The sequence below is a fragment of the Culex quinquefasciatus genome, chromosome 1, assembly GCF_015732765.1.
Source record: "Culex quinquefasciatus strain JHB chromosome 1, VPISU_Cqui_1.0_pri_paternal, whole genome shotgun sequence".
In the NCBI taxonomy this organism is placed as follows: Eukaryota; Metazoa; Arthropoda; class Insecta; order Diptera; family Culicidae; genus Culex; species Culex quinquefasciatus.
Window position 1 is genome coordinate 121,872,065 of NC_051861.1, and position 22,083 is coordinate 121,894,147.

Sequence of the window (22,083 nt, forward strand, 5' to 3'; positions counted from 1 at the left end):
CGCCAAGACCGCTCCGAAAAATTGACGGAATGAACATTCCGGTTTCATTTCTGTGGCGCAAAAACCGGCCCTGATGGATGTGCGAACATTTCAGGGATTTATGTCACTGCTGGACTGCTTTTTAAAATGTTTATTTTTAGTGGGAATGTATGTCACGTCAATTGCTGTCAATTATACGTGAAATTGAGCTGGAATTCCTTCGGCTTTCAATTAAGCCCCCCTCACTAAATAAACATCAACCTGAAGTTCCGGGATTTCTTCGGAGGGGGGGGACCAAGATATCAGAGTGCATCTCGTAGCAGCGATTAATCAGCAAATCTGGTGTGCCCGGGCTAGGTTTTATAACCCGTTGACTATTAATTACAAAGTCTGGCTGGTGGCTTTGGCTACTTGTTATTAGTCCTTCTCTCTTAGTTAGTTAGTCGCTGAGCAGCCGCGGAAAATTATGCCCTCAAGGGCTAATAAACATTCACTCCGGTCAACGGGGATGTTGTTGGCACAGCTGGGGAGCGCGATTTGATGAAGTGCTCATCGAATCGGCATAGACAAGTGGATCTAGCAGTTTTATTTTCATCAATTTCGAAATCAAAATAAAAACAAAATATGCAAAACTGAAAACAGCGAAACATGATTTTAATGTAATTTTACATTAATGATTAAAAAATAAAATTACTTTGAAAAGACAAAAATTTAACCTTACGTAATTTTACAAAATTTGTACTACATCTGCTTCACTTTTCTACATCAAAAACTGGTGAAATTTACAGCTTTTCTATGTCATGTAATTTTTACAGCTTAATTCAAGTAAAATTACATATTTTTTCAATGCAGCTCACACCCATCTTTCGGAGGGATTCGACACTCTGTGCTGGGGTTCGCTGCATTAATTACAGAAATCTGTCACTTCCCCCTCTTTTCCTCTACTCTCCTTTTTGTGTCATCTCTCTACACTGCAGTTTGTTTGTTTGGGCTTCGGGGGAAAATCCGCGGAAAAATAATAAAATTAAAACACACACACGTTGACGGAGGGTGCGCCAAAAAAGATCAATCCGCGGTGATAACCGAGTTTGGCCCCGAAGCCCAAAGACACACAAGCGGCGTTGAAAGGCTGGATTTTTTGTTTCGTTGGATTTCGGTTGTTGACAGAGAGGTGTGCGTTTTTTTTTTGCTCGGTTGAGTAAGAGAAATTTGGCTGACAATTTTCGTCGTAATGACGATATTGTCATAATTGGGGACTATCAAATTGTAAATTTTATTTAAAGACTGAAATAATTGAACTAAAAAAGCATTGAGGTTGAGATTACATGTAAATTTACAAATGTTAGATGTAATGTATCATTACCTACTTTTACATGCAAGGAAATTTTGATCAAGACTCGTCGAAAGCAATAAAAGAAAATTTACTCAAGAAGACATGTAAATTTACATGATTGTAAAATCAGTTAAAATTCCATGTAAGTTAAACAGAGACCAGTTTAACTTTGAATAACATAGTTGTGCAGAAGGTATTAAGATTCTCTACTTGAGATTTTCTACTTAATGTGAATTTACCTGACTGTAAATTTTTCCTGGATTGCATGTAACCATTACGGAGAATAGTTTTACTTTAAATAACAGGTAAATTTTACCATACCAGTGAAGTTAAAATTTTGAATTCCCTCGAAATCGAAATAATGTGCTATAAATGGCTCCTGCCAAATTTCCATGATTTCTCAAGTAAGTTTAAGCTGTTGAGGGTTAGTGTTAAACAAATCGTGTTAAATTGTCTGTTGAAATAATGTTTAATTGGAACTAACTCGAAATGGTAATGATGCATCACATGTAATATCAGTTGCACGTATATTTCCATTTTTAATGACATTCAAAAATATTACATCATTTATAATGTAAAATTTGGATTTTGTTCTTGGTGCCCATGTTTTTGACAAATACTTTCTTGGTTTTAGAAAAAAAAAACAGCATTTCTCAGCGATTCTCAACCTTCGTCTACACAGAAAAAAATATGTGAATTTACTCGACACGGAAAAAATGAATCACATGTAAACTCAGTTGATGTAAACTTGAGATTTGACGTAAACGGTTGAATCACACGTAAAATTATGTTTTAACGTATAATTTGTTGCAAATTTACATCAAATTATATTTAAATTTAAATGTTTAATGACGTGCAAAAGTGTTACATGATAAATGATGTAACATTCGGAAATATTTTTTTTTGTTACTCCCGTTAAGAATCGCTGCTCTAAAAAATACTGAATTTCGACAATGTATTTTTGATTGATTTTGGAATTATGATTCAACTATCAAATGCCAAAAAAAAGTTTAAAATTGAGATCGCTACATAGATTTTTCCAGCAACATTAACATTTTTAAGCACGCCCGGAATTGCTGTTACCGTGCTTCCAAATTTTGTGTGAAAATGTCAGTGTGCTTTTATTTTTCCATTTACAGTAGTTATTAGTATGCAAGGCTTTAGTTTGAAGGAATTGCTTTATAAATTCTTAAGTTTTTCTAGAAAAAAAAAACATTACATGAAATCTTTTGTAAATTTACCTTTTAACATGTAAACTTGATTGATTTGGTACATTAAATAGTCATGAAAAAAAATATATATATATATATATATCCTTATTTTCGCTGAGTCCTGACAGATGTGTCTCTAAAATTTACATGTAATCTTTGGTGAAGATACAAAACAAGTAACCTTTCTTAAATTTAATTCACATGCCATGTAACACTAAACATAAGAAAATTTCTTTGAAGCTGAAAAAGAATGTGTGATTTATCACTAAATTGTTAATAATTTTTTTACATGCCATCTTGTGCACATAAAACATATCATTGCAAGGAAATGAAAAATAGCCCGTTTCAGTGTAAAAAAATCATACGAAATTTTATGTCAATTTCCTGTGAACTGATGAATAAATGTATCTACATAATTTTCAGAGAGTCCTGACAGAAATGTCAGTCACTTAAATTTACATGTCATCTTTGACAAAGATACATAACATGTAATATTTTATCATTTTCCTGGAAACTAAATAATACAATGAAATATGTTCATTTCACCATTTTTTATAGTTTCATTACATGCAATTTGTGTAGTTGATTTAAATGAAAACAACACTTTTTCAAGAAAAAAACGTTTAAGCGAATGTCTGTTAAATTTACATGCATTTTTAGGTAAAAACACACTACATGTAATATTTAACTTGAAATTGACAAGTCTGGTTACACTATTCATAAATAAATTTCGTAGAATGTTTAAATTGTAAAAAAGATTAGTATTTAACACAAAAAAATTCATAATTTTTTACATGCAATCTTATGTAATACATTTCATGGTCAGGAAATAAAATTAAAAAAAGGAAAAAATCGTTTCAAAATTAGCAAATTGTTTTGTATTTGCTTTTTCAATATTAAATTCCAAAAAATCCAAAAATATGCCTCAATGAAATTTAATATTTTCAAGAACCACCCTAGCAGTTAATCCAAAAAACACAGAAAAAACTCGAGCAAAAAATCGATAACTTATCGTGATGCACGCATTCGCGTCCGCTACTTTTGCCGGTACACTGTGTGAGCAGTGAGCCATGTACTTGGTGGGGGACACCAATTTCCAGAAGCAGTGCCAACGCGACGCGGGCACAATTATTCAAGAACGTGCCCCCGAAAATGGGCACAAAACAATGCCAACAGTCTGAAGAGATAAAAATTATCATATTAAAAACGTAGTCGTCGCAGCCCACCCTCCTTAAATTCAAGTCGCGATGGATTGGATTTGGAGGAAAGGATCAGGAGGTGGAAAACCGAGAAAGGAAGGAAGTATTCGGAAGGGTACACAGAACACACGTAGTACAAAAAGGATGGCCAAATATGGTGCGGTACGATAAGGCTCTCGAGAGCCACCAGCTTTTTTTGCACGTCGTCGTCGTCGTGGCGGATTTGCCAGGCAGGCCCGGTTTTGTACGGTCGTCCTTCGCTTCGTTGAGGAGCAAGCTCTCTCGGAAGCAGATTTCAGAAGCACTTCTTTTCAGGCTGAAGGGTGCAAGCGCGATTGATGGTAAGAGTGTAATTAGCGGCGCAAGAGTTCATTGAAAGGGAGCGGATCATTACAGTTGATTTCATGTAATGATGCTTTGATTTTTTGGTATATCTTGAAAAAGTATAATTTTCACCTAAAGTTTCATGTATACAGACAATTCTGTTAAGAGTCATCAAAAAATAATTCATTATTAATTAGGAAGACATGTAATTTTACAATGATATCATGTAAATCTACGTGACTGTTCATTGGAATGCATGTAAATTTTACAGGAGTTGATTTTACATGGGATAACAAGTATATACAGTATCAACGAAGTTGATGCCACGCCATTTTTCAAACATGTAAAATTACATGAAAATCATGTGCACCCCAAAAACTTTCCGTGCAATTCCACGTAATCAAGTGGTGGATCATTAACGGGGCCCGATTTCGCTTCTGATTACCAACTCCGGGGAAGTTGCGGTTTCGCGATTGTGCTGCGGTCGTCGGAACAGGTTCCCGCTCAAAACTGACAGCATTTCGCATCTGTCATGTTTTGTCACACGCGCGCGCGGTAAAAGTTGTGGACGGTTTAAATTTCGGACAACTTTTTCAAATTTGCGGTCGATTGCAAAAAGTTTCACAGTTCCTTTTTTTGTTGTTTTTGGCAAACTGGAACAAATCCCAACCCGTTGTTGCTTGCAAGCTGTTAACTACCGGGACTCACGCGACTTGACAACTCTATATTCCCTGTCGTTTCCTTCCTCCTGGTTGGACCTCCTTCTAATGAACCAACGCAAATCCCCGCTGCTGGCCAGCGCACAAGTATCAAATTTCGAGAGCGTCGACGTCAAACGTCTTCTTCTTTTTGGGGGGAAACTTTTGTTTACCCTCTCGGAACTTGAAGCCGGTTGGAGTTTTTTCGTTACGACTTTCAAGAAATTGTTTAGTTTCGTCCCAGAAAAAAAAACCGACACCGCACCAGCCGGTCAAACTGTGATGTGTGATTTTGGGATTCATGGCACTGCAGGCGCGACTCGACCCGGTTGTGTTCTGTTTATTCTTCCCCGAAAGGGGTTAGAACCGGTTGCTGTCAGCGCAGCGATTTCTTAATCTTGGCCTTTTTAGAATGCCACTGAGCTGGAGAATGGCCATAACTGTAAACTTTTTGGCACGTTCGGCAATTTTACGATCACAACACAAGTCCAATTAAGTCGAGCGGCCGACCTGATTGGAGTTGGGTTTTTTACGTGGATCGGGATGGAACGTAAAATTACGTACAAGGGAAAATTACTCGCAATTTCAGTAACTATAGTTTGCAAAATTCAAAGAAATTTTGTTTACAAATACATTGCGTCAAATTCAATCATTCACAATATTTACATGTATTTTGATGTAATTTTACACTGTTTCTGTTTTTTGCATACTTTCTCGATAATGGCATATTAAGATTTGTTTTCACTAAAATTTCCGGTCAAACAATGTTTGTACCATTTGGCAGTTAAAAAAAAGTTACATGCATTTCATGTAATTTTAAATTGTTTCAGTTTTAAGATCCTTTCTTGATCATGACTTATGTGACGTTCTTTTCACTGAAATTTCAAGTCAAACAATTCAGGATCTTATTACATGTAAACAATGCAACAGTTGAAAAAATTACATGCGTTTTCATGTAATTCAAAATTGCGCCGTATTTTCACTCAAATTTCAGATCAAACAAATGATACTTAAATTAATTGTAAACAATGCATTGAAACAGTTGAAAAATTACATGCATTTTCATGTAATTCAAAATAACTTCAGTCTTTTGCATCCCTTCTTCATCACGACGTATTTTGACGTTCTTTTCACTTACATTTTAGCCAAAAAAAACACTTCTTACAACCCTCAACAAAACTTCAAACCGCGAAAATCTCTCCCCTTCTTTTTGAATCAAAAAAAAAAAATACACAGAAATTGTCACGCCATTTTAAAGCTTAGCGAGAGCCCATCGTGTAAATCCTCTAAAACTCTTCCTCAATGCAATGCATTTCAGCAGTCGCGTAAATCCCGTAATACCCTGACGATGGCACTCCTGGCGCGAAGAGGGCACTTGTCCGACGAGGTGTGCGCGCGCGCGCGATAAGGGTGAGCTGGATTGTTTAATTAAATATTGTTCCTCTGACGCCACTAACGCGCTGGTGACTCTGATGGGGTAGAAATTGTGTCTCGTTGAGTTGAGAAACGTGTGGCGTATTTGGAAAAGGATTTGTTTTGGGATTTTACTTGGGTGGAAGATTGCATCCGGGTTTTGTTGATTTTTTTTAAGGGGAAATGGAACATTTTGCAGATTTACTGAGGTTTAATTAGAAGTTTCGTTTTAGAGCCTACTTTACAACAATTATTATGTTTTTTTTTTGTATTTAAAACAAGGTCTTAAAATGCTTCAGAGTTTACCCGTAATTATAGATGTTTTGCTTGAGCGTGTAGCTGTCAGATTAAGGTAACGATACACGCTCATCGAATGTTACTTATTTATGTTTTTATTTTATTTTTACCTTCACACTTTGTGAAAATCTTTTCACTATAGGATTATTTGTTTCAATTAATTTCAAGCGTTTTTCAGAATATTTTTTTGAGCTTTTGTTGACAAAATTTACCCACATTTGGTATTGTTTCTAATGAGCTAATCTTATCAGCGTGTATCTGTCAATTCTTGTTTACATTGAACACACTAATAAAAAAACTTTTTTTTTAGTTATTTTCTATCAGATTTCGAAAAGAACCGACTCTTCTAAACCATTTTTTGACGGATTTCATTGTATTAATGTCTACAGTTTTGGAGAAAAAATAATTGAAATTTCCTCAAACTAGAGTCAGAACTAACTCATATTTGGTGCTGTTTTTCGCCAGCGTGCATCTTTCAAATCAATGTAAACAAACATGTTCGCCCAAAGCTGCTAATTTTTGGGTTATTTTCTCTGAGATTTCATTAAAAAAACGAACTTTTTGAAAACGAGTTTTGTTAGTTTTCGTTATTTATTCCTGAATGACTAACTTAAGATTAGGAAAAATTAGGGATGAAATTTCCTTAAACTAGAGTCATAAATCACCCATAGTTTAAGCTGTTGCTTGTGAGCTTGTATCTGTCAAATCAATGTAAACAAATACACTTATCGAAAACTATCAAAAATAACTGATTTTTGGGTTATTTTTCTCATAAAATGACTTTTGTTATTTTATTTTTATTTATTTTTAAAATAACCCATATTTTGTCCTGTTACTCGTAAGCGGACATCTGTCAAATTAATGTAAACAAAACCACTCTTCAAAAATGACTTATTTCTGAACTATTTTCTCAGGTCAAATTTAGAAGTGAAATTCCCTCAAACTAGAGTCTGAATTAATGTCATCGCTGAAAAAAACGCATTTTTTGAAAATAAGTCTTTTAAGTTTGAATTTTTGAATGACTGGCGCAAGTTTACGAAAATTCTCTCAAACTAGAGTAATAAAATACCCATAATTTATGCTGTTCCTTGTGAGCGTGCATCTGTCAAATCAATGTAAAGACACTGATCGAAAAAAAAACTAATTTCTGAGTAATTTTCTCTTATATGTCGTGAAAAAACTCGATTTTTTTTGCAAATGAATTTTGAAATCTTTAAATTAACTTCATTTGAATGTTTTTGATAAAAAAACGTGAAATTTCCTCAAATTGATCAAATTGAAAATTTATTGAATCAAATTAAATTTTGAGCAGTTTTAGGTGAGCAAGCATTTGTCAAATAAATCAATGTAAACAAACACAATCATGAAATCTTATACAAAAATGACTTTTTGAAAAAAGAGTTTCAACATCAAAATGAATGTTTATTTTTGAATGATGAACTGACTTAAGTTTCGGAAAATATTAATGAGAAATGCCCTCAAACTAGAGTCAGAATTTACCCATATTTGGTACTATTTAACAAGAGCGTGCATCTGTCAAACAACAAACACGATAATCCAAAATAGGAAATTTCAGAGTTATTTCCTCCCAGATTTGAAAAGAATCACATTGAAATATGTTTCAGCAGTTTTCATTTTATTCTTTTTCATGATTGAGTTTTTTAGTTACTTTTTCTCAGATCTTGTTAAAAAAAATACGAACCATTCTGAGTTTCGAGAACATTCATTTTGTTCTTTTTTCAACAAGTTAAGGTGAGTAATTTTTATTTTTATTTTTTGGAAAAGTGAAATTCACTCAAACTAGAGTAGGAATTTACGCATTTTGATTATGTTTAACGTGAGCGTGCAACTGTCAAACAATTTATTCTGAGTTTTTGTTTTTCTCTCAGATTTAACTGAAATAGCCAAACTATTCCAAAAATCAATTTAGAAGCATCATTTTCATTAATTATTGATTGACTAAACCAAGACTCTAGAAAATTCACTCAAAGAAGAGCCGGTATTTACCCATACTCGCTGTTATTTCACGTGTTCGTGCATCTGTTCAATTAATGTAAACAAACACGCTAATTCAAAATTACTGATTTGTAATTTTTGTCTTCCAAGATTTCGGAAAAAATACAGTTGAAAAAACGATTTTAAGTTGTTTTTGTTTAATTTTTTTGTTTATTTTAATGACTGACTCTAGTTTTGGAAAAATTAGCGAAATTCCTCAAATTGTGCGCTGTTTGAAGTAAGCGTGCGTCTATCAAATTATTATAAACAAACACGCTAATAAACAAAAATCTGAGTTATTTTGTCGGAGTCTTTGTGATAATGAGTTTAGCTAATTTTCATTTCATTTAATTCTACTAAAATTTTGAAAAAATAAAAACAAAGTTTACTCAAACTAGATTCAGAATTTACCCATATTTAGAGCTATTTCTCATAATCGTGCATCTGTCAAATCAATGTAAACAAACACGTCATTCAGAATAACCAGTTTATTTTTTGACTGTTTTAGAAGTGATATTCACTTACAGCTAAACAAATATTCTTTAAATTCTGTTATTTTTGGATAACCGTGCGTGTTTACATAATTTTGACAGATACACGTTAAAGTGAAAAATCAAGAAATGCTTTAAATAGGGAAGAATTCAGCAGCTTTTGGATATAATTGTTCGAGCTTCAAGAATGATTAGAAAAAGTTGAATAATAATCATAAAGTGGTAATGAATTGTAACTTGAAGAATCGGTTGTTTCTTTATTTTTCAGAGATTGTTGAGGAAAATTTTGAAGATTTATCATTTAAATAAAAAAATGAAAAAAAAATGCAAAGTGTTCAAAATTTTGGTTTACAAATCGTTGAATTGTTTGGCAAAAATATCAAACTTCTCACTTAATCTACGCACTTTTTATAAAATTCACTCCTTTTGTACAATTTCCTTCTGACCAGAACCGATTCCAAAATCCAATTTAATCCACCCCGGTCGATCTCACCTCAACAACTCGTGTATCTTCAAGGAGAGAACAATTAAATTGTTATTTCCTGACCCGCTGCTGGTTGATTTTTTTTTGCCACAATCCGAAGAACCACTTTCTTCAGCACTCTTTCTTGTTCGCGCAAGAATTATTTACGTTTTTTTTTTCTTCCCTCTCTATACTTCTTCACTTCGTACTTGGACGGTCTCAAGAAGAGTGCCTTTTCCCTCAGTGTAGAAAATTGTGCGCGAGGACTGTGAGTGTATTCGTGTGGAGGCCCCGCGTTTTCTTCTTTGTTTTTGTTATGATTACCTTTGCTGCTGGGTGCTGCTGCGTCTCTTCTTCAGCGAGGCCTCGACGTTCCTCCGGAAGGTGCTGCTGCTGTTTGAGAAGAAGCTAATTTTTTGCCTCTTTTCCAGAAGTAGTTGCACACACCAAGTTGAATATCGCGATTTATTCCTCTCTTCAATTTGAACTTCCACTTATTGGCGAATTTCACTCCACAAGCCAGCGATCGTTGAAGTGGCCAAAACGCTTCAAATCTGGCCTTATTTCCCCTTCTTGAGCATCCGTTTCTTCTCGCTGAAGTTAGCAAAAGTGATGCAAAATAGTTTTGCCCGACGAAACGCACTCAAATTTCCTAAACAAAACACAACACTCAGAAAAAAAATCTTTCTTCCTCGGGTTCACAGACCGCCCGCTCCGGGCGGTTCACTTCTGGTCGGGATGACCTTCCCCTCCGGCCGCTACCAACTCTTCACCCCGAACCAAGCAAGCCTTGGAATTCATCCGACCCGCTCGTTTTTCTTCACTTTTCCTTAGACTTCCGGACCGGACCAGCTATCCGGGTCCTGGCTAGAACCCACCGGCAAAACCGTAACGAAGTCGCGACGACGCGACGAAATCCGGGGGGAACAAATTTCACCTCGCAGCGTCGTCGGCTGCGATTCCTTTTTTTTTTTAATTCACGCAAAACTTTTCAAACTTCCAAAGTAACAATCCATTCGGGGGTCACAAAAAATCACGGATCGAATTTCACCGGCGGACGCGCGCGCGCGCGCGGGACTTCCGGAAAGGCAAGAAAACAGTAAATTTGGCCAGCAATTTGGCCCTCAGACACTCGAACGGAACGCGGGGCGCACACGGACGGACACGACGGACGACGGGAGCGCGTTCGGTTTTGCTTTCGCTTCCATCCACGGTCAAACTGAAACTGTCAGAAAGTTCGCTTGCCTTTTGGGTTGTGGGCACGGTGAACGGGAACTGCGCATATGTCAAGTTGGGGTTTGCACTTTTGAAGCGTTCGTTTAACACTTTTCAGATTTTTGTTTTCTGAGGCAGCAAAAACAATTTTTGTGTAAAACTATTTTTTGCCAAGTTCCAATTCACGGATTTTGTTTTGTACTTTTAAGGCTTGATTATGTGGAGGTCTTCAAAAGAACTTTAAATTCGTTTTCGAGTATTTAACCAAACCAAGAAAAAATTCGTTTATTTTATTTATTATTACTGTTACAACAATTTTTTTAGAGGACCATCCATAAACCACGTGGACACTTTTTTGAAAACCCTAAACCCTGAGAAATACTGCAGTGCTATACTTAAGGACGTATTAAGGAGCTATTACACTACCGCAAACAAACTCCCACTTTTTGCCAAACTCGCAAACAAGCAAAATAAATACAGGCTGACGTTTCAACAAACAAATGCTGTTTGCCTGCATTTGCCTGCAAGTGCAAGTTTGTTTGTTTGCCGTAGTTTAATAGCTCCTTAACAAGCTATCGTTTCCAATAAATTACAAGCTCACTCAGAGCTTCCGGCAGGAACGATAGCGCGTTTAAGTTTTCAATGTCTCATCCAAATAGCCTCAGCAACTAATTGTCCAATTTTCAATGTTAAAAAATAAAGCAGTTGTGAAATTTGAAGATCAACAACAAAAAGAATAAAAAAAATCCAACTTTTGGCTTGTGCTCTGTGCCTATAACTTTATAAACACCACTACAAAAGAGAGATATCGATGTCTTGAGGCAAAGTTCTCACAGACCGTTCTAGAAGGATTCTGGTAGAACCAGCTCTGCTAGAATACTTCGTGACTGGGAAGGCTCTAATGAACAACCGGCTAATCAAAAGCTGAGACAAATTCACATAAATAATCAAAACAAAATAATTTGGCCAACGAGCAAACTTAAAAGGTCCTCTGCTCACTCCTGCGGATGTTAACATATGGATTAAGTATTTAGGCTACTAAAATTTTCCCAATTGAAATGAAACGAAAACGAAACTATTGGCACTACGCCCCCCGGGGCATGGCCTTCCTCTAACGTGGGATTTCTGCTCCAGCGCCTCTGACGAGACAGGAGAAACCGGGACCGACGTTTTACTTCACCATCCGATAGAAGCTCAGTGGATAAGGCGGGAATCGAACCCGCGTCTCATAGCATCATCGGGATCGGCAGCCGAAGCCGCTACCCCTGCGCCACGAGACCCACTTTGAAATCCTTTTGCTAGAAATCTCAGGTGTATGTTCCTGCTTCAGTTCTCTACCTTTTTTAAAGGTCCTATACTGTCCATGATCACATAAATGTCCCATATGCATTATCAGCAAGTTAACATCAAAATGTTCGCATACCAGACCGATTGAAGCATGCTGCCTAGGTAACAAACAGTTTTAAACATTTTTTTTTTTCAATTCAATCCAAAATAGCAAAGTTTTATTTTTATGATTTGGATAAAAATGGTTCGTAACTGTATGTGACGAAAACTATGTCAACCTAATTGTGCTGATAAAAGTGCAAGGTGGCACTGCATGTGCACTCAATCCACAATGGGACTGATATTTGAACATTTTTCGGATGGGACAAACACACCTGCCGTTAATTTTCAAATCTTTGAAAAAAAATGTTTATGTTATCAGCTCAGCATAAAGTACTTCAATAGACGAAGATATGTCAATATTTACCTCAAAATTGACCAATATGCATATGGGACATTTATGCGAAAATGGGCAGTATCAAGGGGCTGGAAACTCTAATATTACTTAGGAATACTTAGTATACTAACGATATTCCAGTATACTTGTTAGTATACTAACCGAAAAGCAGTAAACTGTTAGTATATTATGATACTCTCAGTAGATTGGTTAAGTATACTGGCGATATGTAAAGAAAATAATAAGTATCCTTACATATATTTTGATATACTGGTTAACATAATAATTATAGCCCTAAGAGTTTCCAACCCCTTGGGCAGTATAAGCTTTTGGCTTTCATATGTTTATAGGACTTATTTAAAAAAAAACTCTTGATTTATTTAATAAAAAAAGGCATGCAATTTCAAATCACGTTTGCTTAAAATATTAGAATATTAGATTTTCGAATAAACGCAAACTTGGTAGAAATTATTGTAAATGCAGAGTAATGCATTTTAAATTGATTTAAGCTGATTACATTTGCAATTCAATTGAAGTTTTGAAGCTTTCAGAAAAAAAAATTTGCATGCTGATTATTTGGGCCGTTTTTGAAGGAGGGGGAAGGGAGTGTCAATAACTTTTCAAAATATGTGTATACAAAAATTAATATAAATTCCTTGAAATTAATAAAAAACTATAGTTTTTAAAATTAATCATTAAATTATTTTTAATATTGTTTAAACTTCTTAAAGCAACTTTAATTTCATGATCCTCCCCCCCCCCCCTTAAGAATAATCGGACACAAAAAAACAAATTGTTCGTTCTACAAAAAAAGTAAATCTTTCCCAAGTAACATTATTTGTCACCGATGCTTAATCCAGACAAGTTTGAAACAAACAAAATGAGTAGATACTACTAATGTGTAACCTTTGGCGTGACTGGAAAAGCGCAATTTGGAAGCTGATTTGAAACATCTTTCAAGTTAAGAAATTTGTTGAAAAAATGTTGTCAAAATGGTTCGATTAAGTTGTCAAAATAAGAAATTTTGTAAAGTTGTACCAGGTATGTTATGTTTAAGTTGCAGCAATTTTATGTTAACACGTTGATTTCAGTGTTTACTTGAAGTTAAGTTATTCTGTCAGATATTTCTTCCCCTCAACAAATGCAAAACATATTTAGGAATATTGATGTTTCAATTATGTTTTTGCTGATGATGAAAAAAATTACAAGTTCGAAAATGGTTTTCATTCCTTCTTCAGATTAGTATCTTATTATGGTAATTATAATGGTCATTAAACATCTGATTCAACTGCGAATTAACTTTCTTCGAACGAAATTTAATTATACTTTTAATTTTTTTTACGGGCCTTATTTTTTAAGGATATTTTGCCTTGAAAAATATTTCAAATTGCTGCAAAATAAATGCTAATGATTTTTTATCTATAAATACCTCAGATAGTCAGAAGAAAACCTCAAGCAATGAATAATGTGATTCATTTCAAACCAAATTTAATCAGTTTAATTGCATAATTCTGGGACAATTTAATTTGTAATCATCAAAAAATTACAAGAATAAAAGAAACAGCATGGCCTCCATCGAAAACAGGGTCAAATCGAGGCACAAATTAAAAAAAAATAGCAAAATAATTGTTTATCTAAACTGACACATTTAATTTATCGATTATATTTTCTATGCACAAAGAAATTTTGAATTGAAAGTATTTACAATTAGATTAGAAATAATTAAATATATTTAACCAATTTTAAACCAATTAAACCTTCAGAGACATATTTTTGATCATTATTAGCCTGTGTATCTTTTAATTCCGAAAATTATGAAGACTTCATATTAAAAGTATTTTCTACAGTATTTCAAAGTAAAAACATTCGGATTGCATGACAAAATCATTATCGTGCATCTTAACACGACCCTTGATACGACCCTGCTGTTTGACATTTTTGCCAAGTTTCGGTTTGTTGCATTTTGTTGAGATAATGTTTTGGAGCATCTCAACAAATGTTTTGTTATGTTGCAAACAAGTGTTCACATTTTGTCCGTCTGTAGCGGGAAGTGTCAACATGCCAAACGTTTTGGGTTAGTTGTGTTGAGCAGTTCATGTTTTCGTTGTATTAAAAATGATTTGTGCCGTGCAGACTGAAAAAAGAAAGAATTGCCGACCGGAAATGACTATCACGCAGCTTTCGCCAGTAAATCCACTAGACACTTTGAATTGTAGGTCTTTTGAAAGCGCATTGTTGGGCACAAAAACGTATAAAAAACACTTTTTTATGTTCCGGTGGTCGATTCCCCAATTCTGGAGATCTTCTTTGGGTAGGGTTGAGGGAAATCTGCAGGCTCGTAATCGTCAGACTAATTTTGCAATGCATCATTGTCGGAATCTATGGCAGACGTCAGGCCGAATCAGGGGTTGGGATGAATCCATCTGCTAGTCATTGTAGGTTCTGGTTTCTGTATGCTGTTCAATGGGGTCTGTATTTATGTTTACCAGTTTCGCCTTTTTAATACGTTACATTTCGCTGGTTCTTACGCCAGATTTCGGAATCCGAAAGCGATTATGGACCTTTCCTTTTCTTCAAAGTCCGCACTAGTTTTTACTCGTCGGACATAAACTAAATGAATCAAAACAATCACGCATTACGTTAATTTGTTTGGCTAATGAATGTTACCGCTACATATTCACAACATAGTTCTTACTAAATAAAAACAATCGGAAAGTTGTCAAGTTGTTACAAAAATAACTTAATAATAACAAAATATGTTACAACTCATCAGCTTTTTCAGTTTCCCAAAAGGCAAAAAGAAGGTCAAAGACACTCATAATATTTTGTTTCAAATTAGTTGTCAATAAGTATCGCCCACAAAATCCAAATGGTTGTCACAAATGTAACTTTTTTACGCCCCTGATATAACATAGTTTGGACTTAGCCATTTAAAACATGTTTCGCGATGCTACTTGGGTTCCCAGTTCCTGAGGGGAACACCCTTGAAGAGTATCTGGGCCGGCATTTACAAAGCGGATTCAGTGGCAGTTTCATTCTCAACTTAATCACGGGTATGAATCTTCAAGCAATTTCAAAATTGCGACTTGTATCAGAAGAAAGTGAGGCATTTTCGCTAGTTCTCACTGTTCTGTGTTCTGTGTGCACGTCCGCAAATATCGACCACACACATACTTACACAAAGCGCCACCAAGAGGCAAAAGGTAGTTACGAATATTTTTGGCACTTTTGTTAAAAAATATGCGGTTTTGCAAAAACAAATAACAAAACCAACTTTTAAGTGTAGTTCGACTATCAAACTTGTAATTCGTTGCTGATTTGTTGGGAATTTTTTTAAAAATAAATAGTTTTTTTCAGCACCCCTTTTGGGCGGACATTTCTGTTGTCACCTTTTGGTTCCTTGGATTTGCCATGGATAATTTCACAGTGTAATAAACAGGGCAGCTACCACTACGCGGCGCCACCGTTTTGATTGGGAAAATGATACAGTTTTTCAGACGAGTTTCAATCCCGTGACTTAATGTTAACATATGTTAAGGTTAATGTTAACATTCCATAGGTCGCCTCCCTAAGGTGTCGTGATAAGGTTCATTTTGTGATGATACACTACCTTTCCTTTACTAAGCAATCGATTCCAGAAGGGTTGTTGTGTTGGTCCAAGCCGGGATTTGAACCGCCATCTACCGCTTACGAGGCGGAAGCGTTACCACTGGGCTACGTGGCTCGGTCGTTCTACAAACCAGTCATGAAAGGAGAATGGGCAAATTTGTATGGGAGCTGGTCCAAGGATGTACACGAACGGGACCAACTTTTTTCGAAAGATCTCGCCGAGACATGAAAAAAAGTCTTCTGGACCAACTCTCTAAACCCCGGGGTTAAAAAGTTACAAGTTGTTGAAGTTTGAGCATTTTGGGTTAAAATGTACAAAAAATCTAAAATCTATTTCTAAAATCATTCATGTTTCATTATGGATTTCGATTTTCTTGACTTCATTCGACGCGTATCAGCAAAAACTATGAGTTCTGATATGTCTTAGCATGATTGAAACATGATTTCTCTTGTTTTTATCCGTTTGAACCGTTTGTGCAAGAGGCATTCCATAGAAACAAGTCGAAACTTCAAGGTTTTGAAACCGGATCCGACCCAGACTGCTTCAGTGAGTATGGAAGGCTTCAGTGCAATGTTGTAACAACTTATTGGGATGGTCTGAGTCATCCGAGAACTCCTTGGAGTTAAGACCGGTGAGTCTACCGCCGTAACAAGCAAGATGTCGGCGGTTTTGACCACGGATCATACCCGCATGGCTTCAGTGAGTATGGTAGACTACTATTCTGATGTGTTGGAGTGTCCTGGGTTCTTCTAGGACTCCCTGGAGTTAAGATCTGTGGGTCTACTACCGTAACAAGCAAAATGTCGACCGGTTTTGACAACGGAACATACCCGCATAGCTTCAGTGAGTGTGGTAGACTACTTTGCTAATGTGTTAGGATGTCCTGGGTCATCCAAGGACTCCCTGGAGTTATGATCTGTAGGTCTACGGCTGTTACAAGGACTCCCTTGAATGGTCCAGAACATCCCAACTTAACAGCAAATACAGTCTGCCATACTCACTGAAACTTTGCGGTTATGATGCGCGGCTAAAAATCATCGACCATTTTCTTGTTACAGTGACCCAAATATCTAAACTCCAGGGAGTCCTAGCAGTCTACCATAATGTCTGAAGCTATGCGTGTATGTTCCGGGGTCAAAAATCGTTGACCTCTTGCTTGTTACGGCTGTAGCTCCACAGATCATAACTCCAGGGAGTCCTTGGATGACTCAAGACATCCTAACACATTAGCAAAGTAGTCTACCACACTCACTGAAGCTATGCGGGTATGTTCCGTTGTCAAAACCGGTCGACATTTTGCTTGTTACGGTAGTAGACCCACAGATCTTAACAGGGAGTCCTAGAAGAACCTAGGACACTCCAACACATCAGAATAGTAGTCTACCATACTCACTGAAGCCATGCGGGTATGATCCGTGGTCAAAAACCGCCGACATCTTGCTTGTTACGGCGGTAGACTCACCGGTCTTAACTCCAAGGAGTTCTCGGATGACTCAGACCATCCCAATAAGTTGTTACAACATTGCACTGAAGCCTTCCATACTCACTGAAGCAGTCTGGGTCGGATCCGGTTTCAAAACCTTGAAGTTTCGACTTGTTTCTATGGAATGCCTCTTGCACAAACGGTTCAAACGGATAAAAACAAGAGAAATCATGTTTCAATCATGCTAAGACATATCAGAACTCATAGTTTTTGCTAATACGCGTCGAATGAAGTCAAGAAAATCGAAATCCATAATGAAACAGAGATTTTATGAATGATTTTAGAAATAGCAAAAATACGATTTTTTGTACATTTTAACCCAAAATGCTCAAACTTCAACAACTTGTAACTTTTTAACCCCGGGGTTTAGAGAGTTGGTCCAGAAAACTTTTTTCATGTCTCGGCGAGATCTTTCGAAAAAAGTTGGTCCCGTTCGTGTACACCCTTGGACCAAATTTGCCCATTCTCCTTTGTATTTTAGTTTTTTTTTTGCTCCTTCCCTAGAACTATATTTCATTCAATTGTTTATTTAATACTCAATGTTTAAAAATATGTATATTTAAATTTTTGGAACTTTTTCATTTTTTGCAAAAAATAATAATAGAATTTGATGGTATAAATGTTTCGTTGGAAAACTTAAAAAGTGACAAAGTCGCATCACGTACTAATTCAAGTCTAAAGCGGTGTATGCACTTTTGAAGAAATCAATCAAGAAAAATTTCAAATGGGCAGCAGCGGCAGTGGAAGCAAGCTAGAGAGGGTGAAGAAAAGCCCCAAGAAAACGCTCCCTCTCCTTTGCTCTGCTGTTCGTATACGAATAAAGCTGTTTCTTTACCCCTTTCCTTCCGATCTACATAAGGCTTTCTAGTCAGAATTTTACCAACACATTCAAAGTATGTTTACATGACAGCTGGACGTTTGTTTGCATCAGGTTTCCTATCTCTTTCTAGCAAAAGTTTTTTGTCAGGCGACTTCTAGCTGGTTTTTTTGACTGACTGCCCGATATGTCAGCCAACATACTTCGCAAGGCTGTGACAGCTACAGCTCGATCATTGTTTGCATCAGGACACTGTGACGAGGAGTTCGTCATTTTTGAGTTAAATTATATTTTTTTCACTGGGCCTAGAAAGCCTTATACTAGGCTTAATCCAGGTGTTGTTTACCTGTGACAAAATGTATGAAACGCAAGCGTTCAACAACGTCCTTGGTAGAAGGAAAAAAAACAATATTTGTTTAGTTTTCTGATCTTAAATAACAAAAAATCACTATTTATATTAATTTCCATAATTTGCATTGAAATTAAAGTGGGTGAAATTTACCCGCAGCACATACAACTCATCAAGTGTAAAACATAAACTTGAAAATGCGCAAACTCAAATTTTCCGTGTAGCGTTAGCGTTTGACGTTTTCGTTTGGCCTGCGGGAAAACATATGTTTTTTTTTATATGATGTGTAGGGGGGTAGCAAAAATGTCAATTTTGACAAAACGAATCCCGGGTATTTAAAAAAAAACGACTACTGAGCAAATTTGCTGATTAAATTTTGAAAAACCGTAATTCGATTTTGCAAGCAAAAACTTAGGCTGTTCTGAAAATGAAACTAGATTTTATACCTTAAGTACCAAGCGCGTGGAAAACTCGTTTTTTACATGGACATAAAAAAAGCAAGTTTAAGTATCCCCTTTATGGTATTTAGCCAGCCTAAACTTATGGTACGTTCGTTTGATGGCTAGTTCCACTCTGAGTGCCGCACTCAGAGCTGTCAAAGTGTTTCTTTGAAGAAACTCGCGTTAGTTCCGCACGAGTTTCGCCGCCATCTTGGAACTGAAACTCTAGTGCCGCACTCGATATTTTTTCAGTTTCATGTGAGTTCCAAGCACACTGACAGATGACGTTCGATTGAACCAAAACTGACACCGACGAGTGCGGCACTCAGTGCCGCACTGGCTGTTCAAACGAACGTACCATTAAATTTATAATTTCCTTGAAAATCTGGTAAATCACAAAACATTTAACCTAACTTCAAATGGCTCAAAACAAATCAAAACCTGCACATCAAAATATCTACAGTACTTGTTCGATAACTGGGCTGAGAACGTAGCCCAGTCACCGAATGCTGCTCGCTAACTGAGCTGAACGAAAAATGACGAGGGGACCACCGATATTTTTCGGAAAAAATAAAAGTTAATCAAATTTATTTTCAATGCTTACTTTTCATATTTCTTTAATTGTGATTTGAAATTAAATAAAAATTTGAAGAATGCTTTTTTATTTATGGAACATAATTTTGCATCCATTAACCCCTCGGTCTTTTCGGTTTTTTGACGTTTGGCTGCTTTTTAACTGGGCTACGGCCCAGTTATCAAGCGCCTAGTTAAAAAGCAACCCAGTTACCGAACAACTACTGTATTTCAAATTATTAATTTGAAAAAAATAATTATGAAGTTTAAAACCTTACCATTAACTTACATTATATGCCTTATTTTGTTGGACGTGATATCGAAATAAATAAGTCAACATTTCCCCGATGAGAAAAAAGCACATTTATTAAAAGATTCAAAACCATTCCCAAACCCATTCACTTATCCATAAACTGCCTCATCGGATCATCCTCCCGGCAGCGCTTCATCTGGAACGCCTCCATCTCCTCCTGCGTCGGTTCCCGCACCTCAAACATACTATTGTACGGCCGCTTGCGCTCGTCCATCTTCAGCAGCTGCTCCGCCCGGGCCTGGTTCCGCTCCTCCTGCCGCAGCGCCACCTTCAGCTTGTCCTGCTCTTCCGCTTCCGCCCGTTTGCGGCGCTTCTGCTCCTCCTTGCGCTTGCGCTTCTTTTTCTTCTTGCGCAGCTTTTTGGCCTTCTTCTTCGCTTTGCGTTCCTCCTCGGAGTCCGAGTCGGAATCAGAATCGGAGTCGCTGCTCGAACTGCTGCTGGAATCTACCGCGGCGGCAATGACGGTTTGCTGTGGGTCGGGTTGTTTAGCGACGGCGGAGGGTTCCGGGGCAGATGGGGTTGCGCGATAGTCCGAAGCGACTCGGGATGGGCCGGCGACTTGATCTGATGGTTCCGATTTGCCGTTTTCTCCGACGCAGTACGAGTTTTTGATGGTGGACTCGCAGCATTTGTAGCCCCAGACGCCGTCACGCCAGAACGATCCCCAGACAGTGGTGTGGTTGTTGACGAAGACGTCCTCCTCGTAACGGGACCGGATGATGGGTTTGTCCTCGCCCTTGATGATCTTGCCGAAGCGGCTGTACTCGACGTAGTTCTCCGTTTGGGCAAGCAGCAGTGCCCTCGGGGGGACCTGCAGATGTTCCTCGCCGCCGTACTGTTCAACCACTTTGTTCTTGCTGGCGTCCTTAAATTGGTCCTTTTTCTTTTCGTACTCCTGCTGCAGCAGTTCCAGCTTGGTCGGTTCCGCCAGGACGTGTACGTCAACGCCCTTGCCGTGAGCCTCCCAAGCAAACAGTTGCGCCTGGGCGTGCTTCTGAATGTCCCCGCTGTAACGGACAAAGTTCTCCCCGGCAAAGTCCGTCTCTTCCGGGTGCAGGTTCGGGTTCGGATTGTCCCTCATGGAGCGCGTCTTCGGATCGTAGTACGCCGAGTTCGGGTCCAAATTCCTCAAATATTTCGCCGTGTCCTCACGGATACGCAAGTTACGCACCGTAATCCGCTGCTTCGAATCCACCTTCGTGCCCGGCATGTCCACCTCGTCCACGTACTTGTCCTCGTCCTCCGCATCCTCCTCCTCATCCGCCAAATCCGGATTCTCCTTCAACTTCTGCGCCCTCAACTCCCTCTTCGCCACCTCAATTTTCTGATACTCCTCCACAATCTCCCGGTGGTTCGCCGGATCGTACCCCGCCCACCGATCCCGCTTCCCATCGTAATCCGACACAATCTTCGGCTGCACAAACTCATCGTAAGCAATCTTCCCCCCGTTAAACTTCGCCCCCACCTTCCTCGGCCGCTCCATACAGTCCTTCTTCTTGTGCGTAACCGCCCCACAGTTCTCGCAAGCCCCCTTCCGAAACTTCGTCACCGACTTGCTCGTGTCCACCCCCCGCTTATACCACTCGTCAATCCCGGACAACTCCCGACTCTCCTCCTGCGGCCGCTGGTGCTTCAACGTCGGTCCCGCCGTATTGTAATACCACGGCGCCGAACTGATGTACTGCGGAATGTGCGGATTGATGTCCCGTCCCTCCTCGTCCACCGCGGCCGGAGCCGTTCCGGCCTTCCGCGCCTCCTCCAGCTCCTTCGCCTTGCGCCAGTCCTCGCGGGACTTTTTCTTCGGCTCCTCATCGTCCTCGGTGGTGCGGCTCGACTTGTCCTGCAGCAGCATCGAGATGGGCACACGCGAAGAACCACCCGCTGCCATGGTTAAAGGTACGGCGGAACGGGTTTAACGGAGAAAATCTGTTGCGACTTTGGGAGGAAAACTTTCAACGATTCAAAACAAAACACCACTCGCGATGAAAAGTTTTGACGTTTGGGAGCCAAGACGCGAAGGTGAAAACGAAACTGAAAGGGTGAAGTGAGAGGGATGTGAGCAGTGCGGAAGCTGCTCGAATGGCAGTCCCAGTCGGAAATGTTAAGTAGCTTTTCGGATAAAATGGATCCCGCAGTCGAGCAGTTTTTGACAGTTCG

At 38.0% G+C, this 22,083-nt stretch overlaps 2 protein-coding genes across 2 annotated transcripts in view; both read right to left on the reverse strand.

Moving 5' to 3' along the window:
- The window catches only part of LOC6054180, a 279,137-nt gene extending 268,501 nt beyond the window's left edge, over nucleotides 1–10,636 (reverse strand). The window contains 1 exon segment of the mRNA XM_038266527.1: nucleotides 9,728–10,636. The gene's annotated coding sequence lies outside the window, so the exon portion shown is untranslated.
- A 9,316-nt stretch (nucleotides 10,637–19,952) lies between these two features.
- Nucleotides 19,953–21,923, reverse strand: LOC6043390 (pre-mRNA-splicing factor Slu7). Its single transcript, XM_038248587.1, has one exon. It carries the CDS (start codon nucleotides 21,812–21,814, stop codon nucleotides 20,012–20,014), a length of 1,803 nt encoding a protein of 600 aa, XP_038104515.1. The 5' UTR covers nucleotides 21,815–21,923; the 3' UTR covers nucleotides 19,953–20,011.
- Nucleotides 21,924–22,083: the final 160 nt, after the last annotated feature.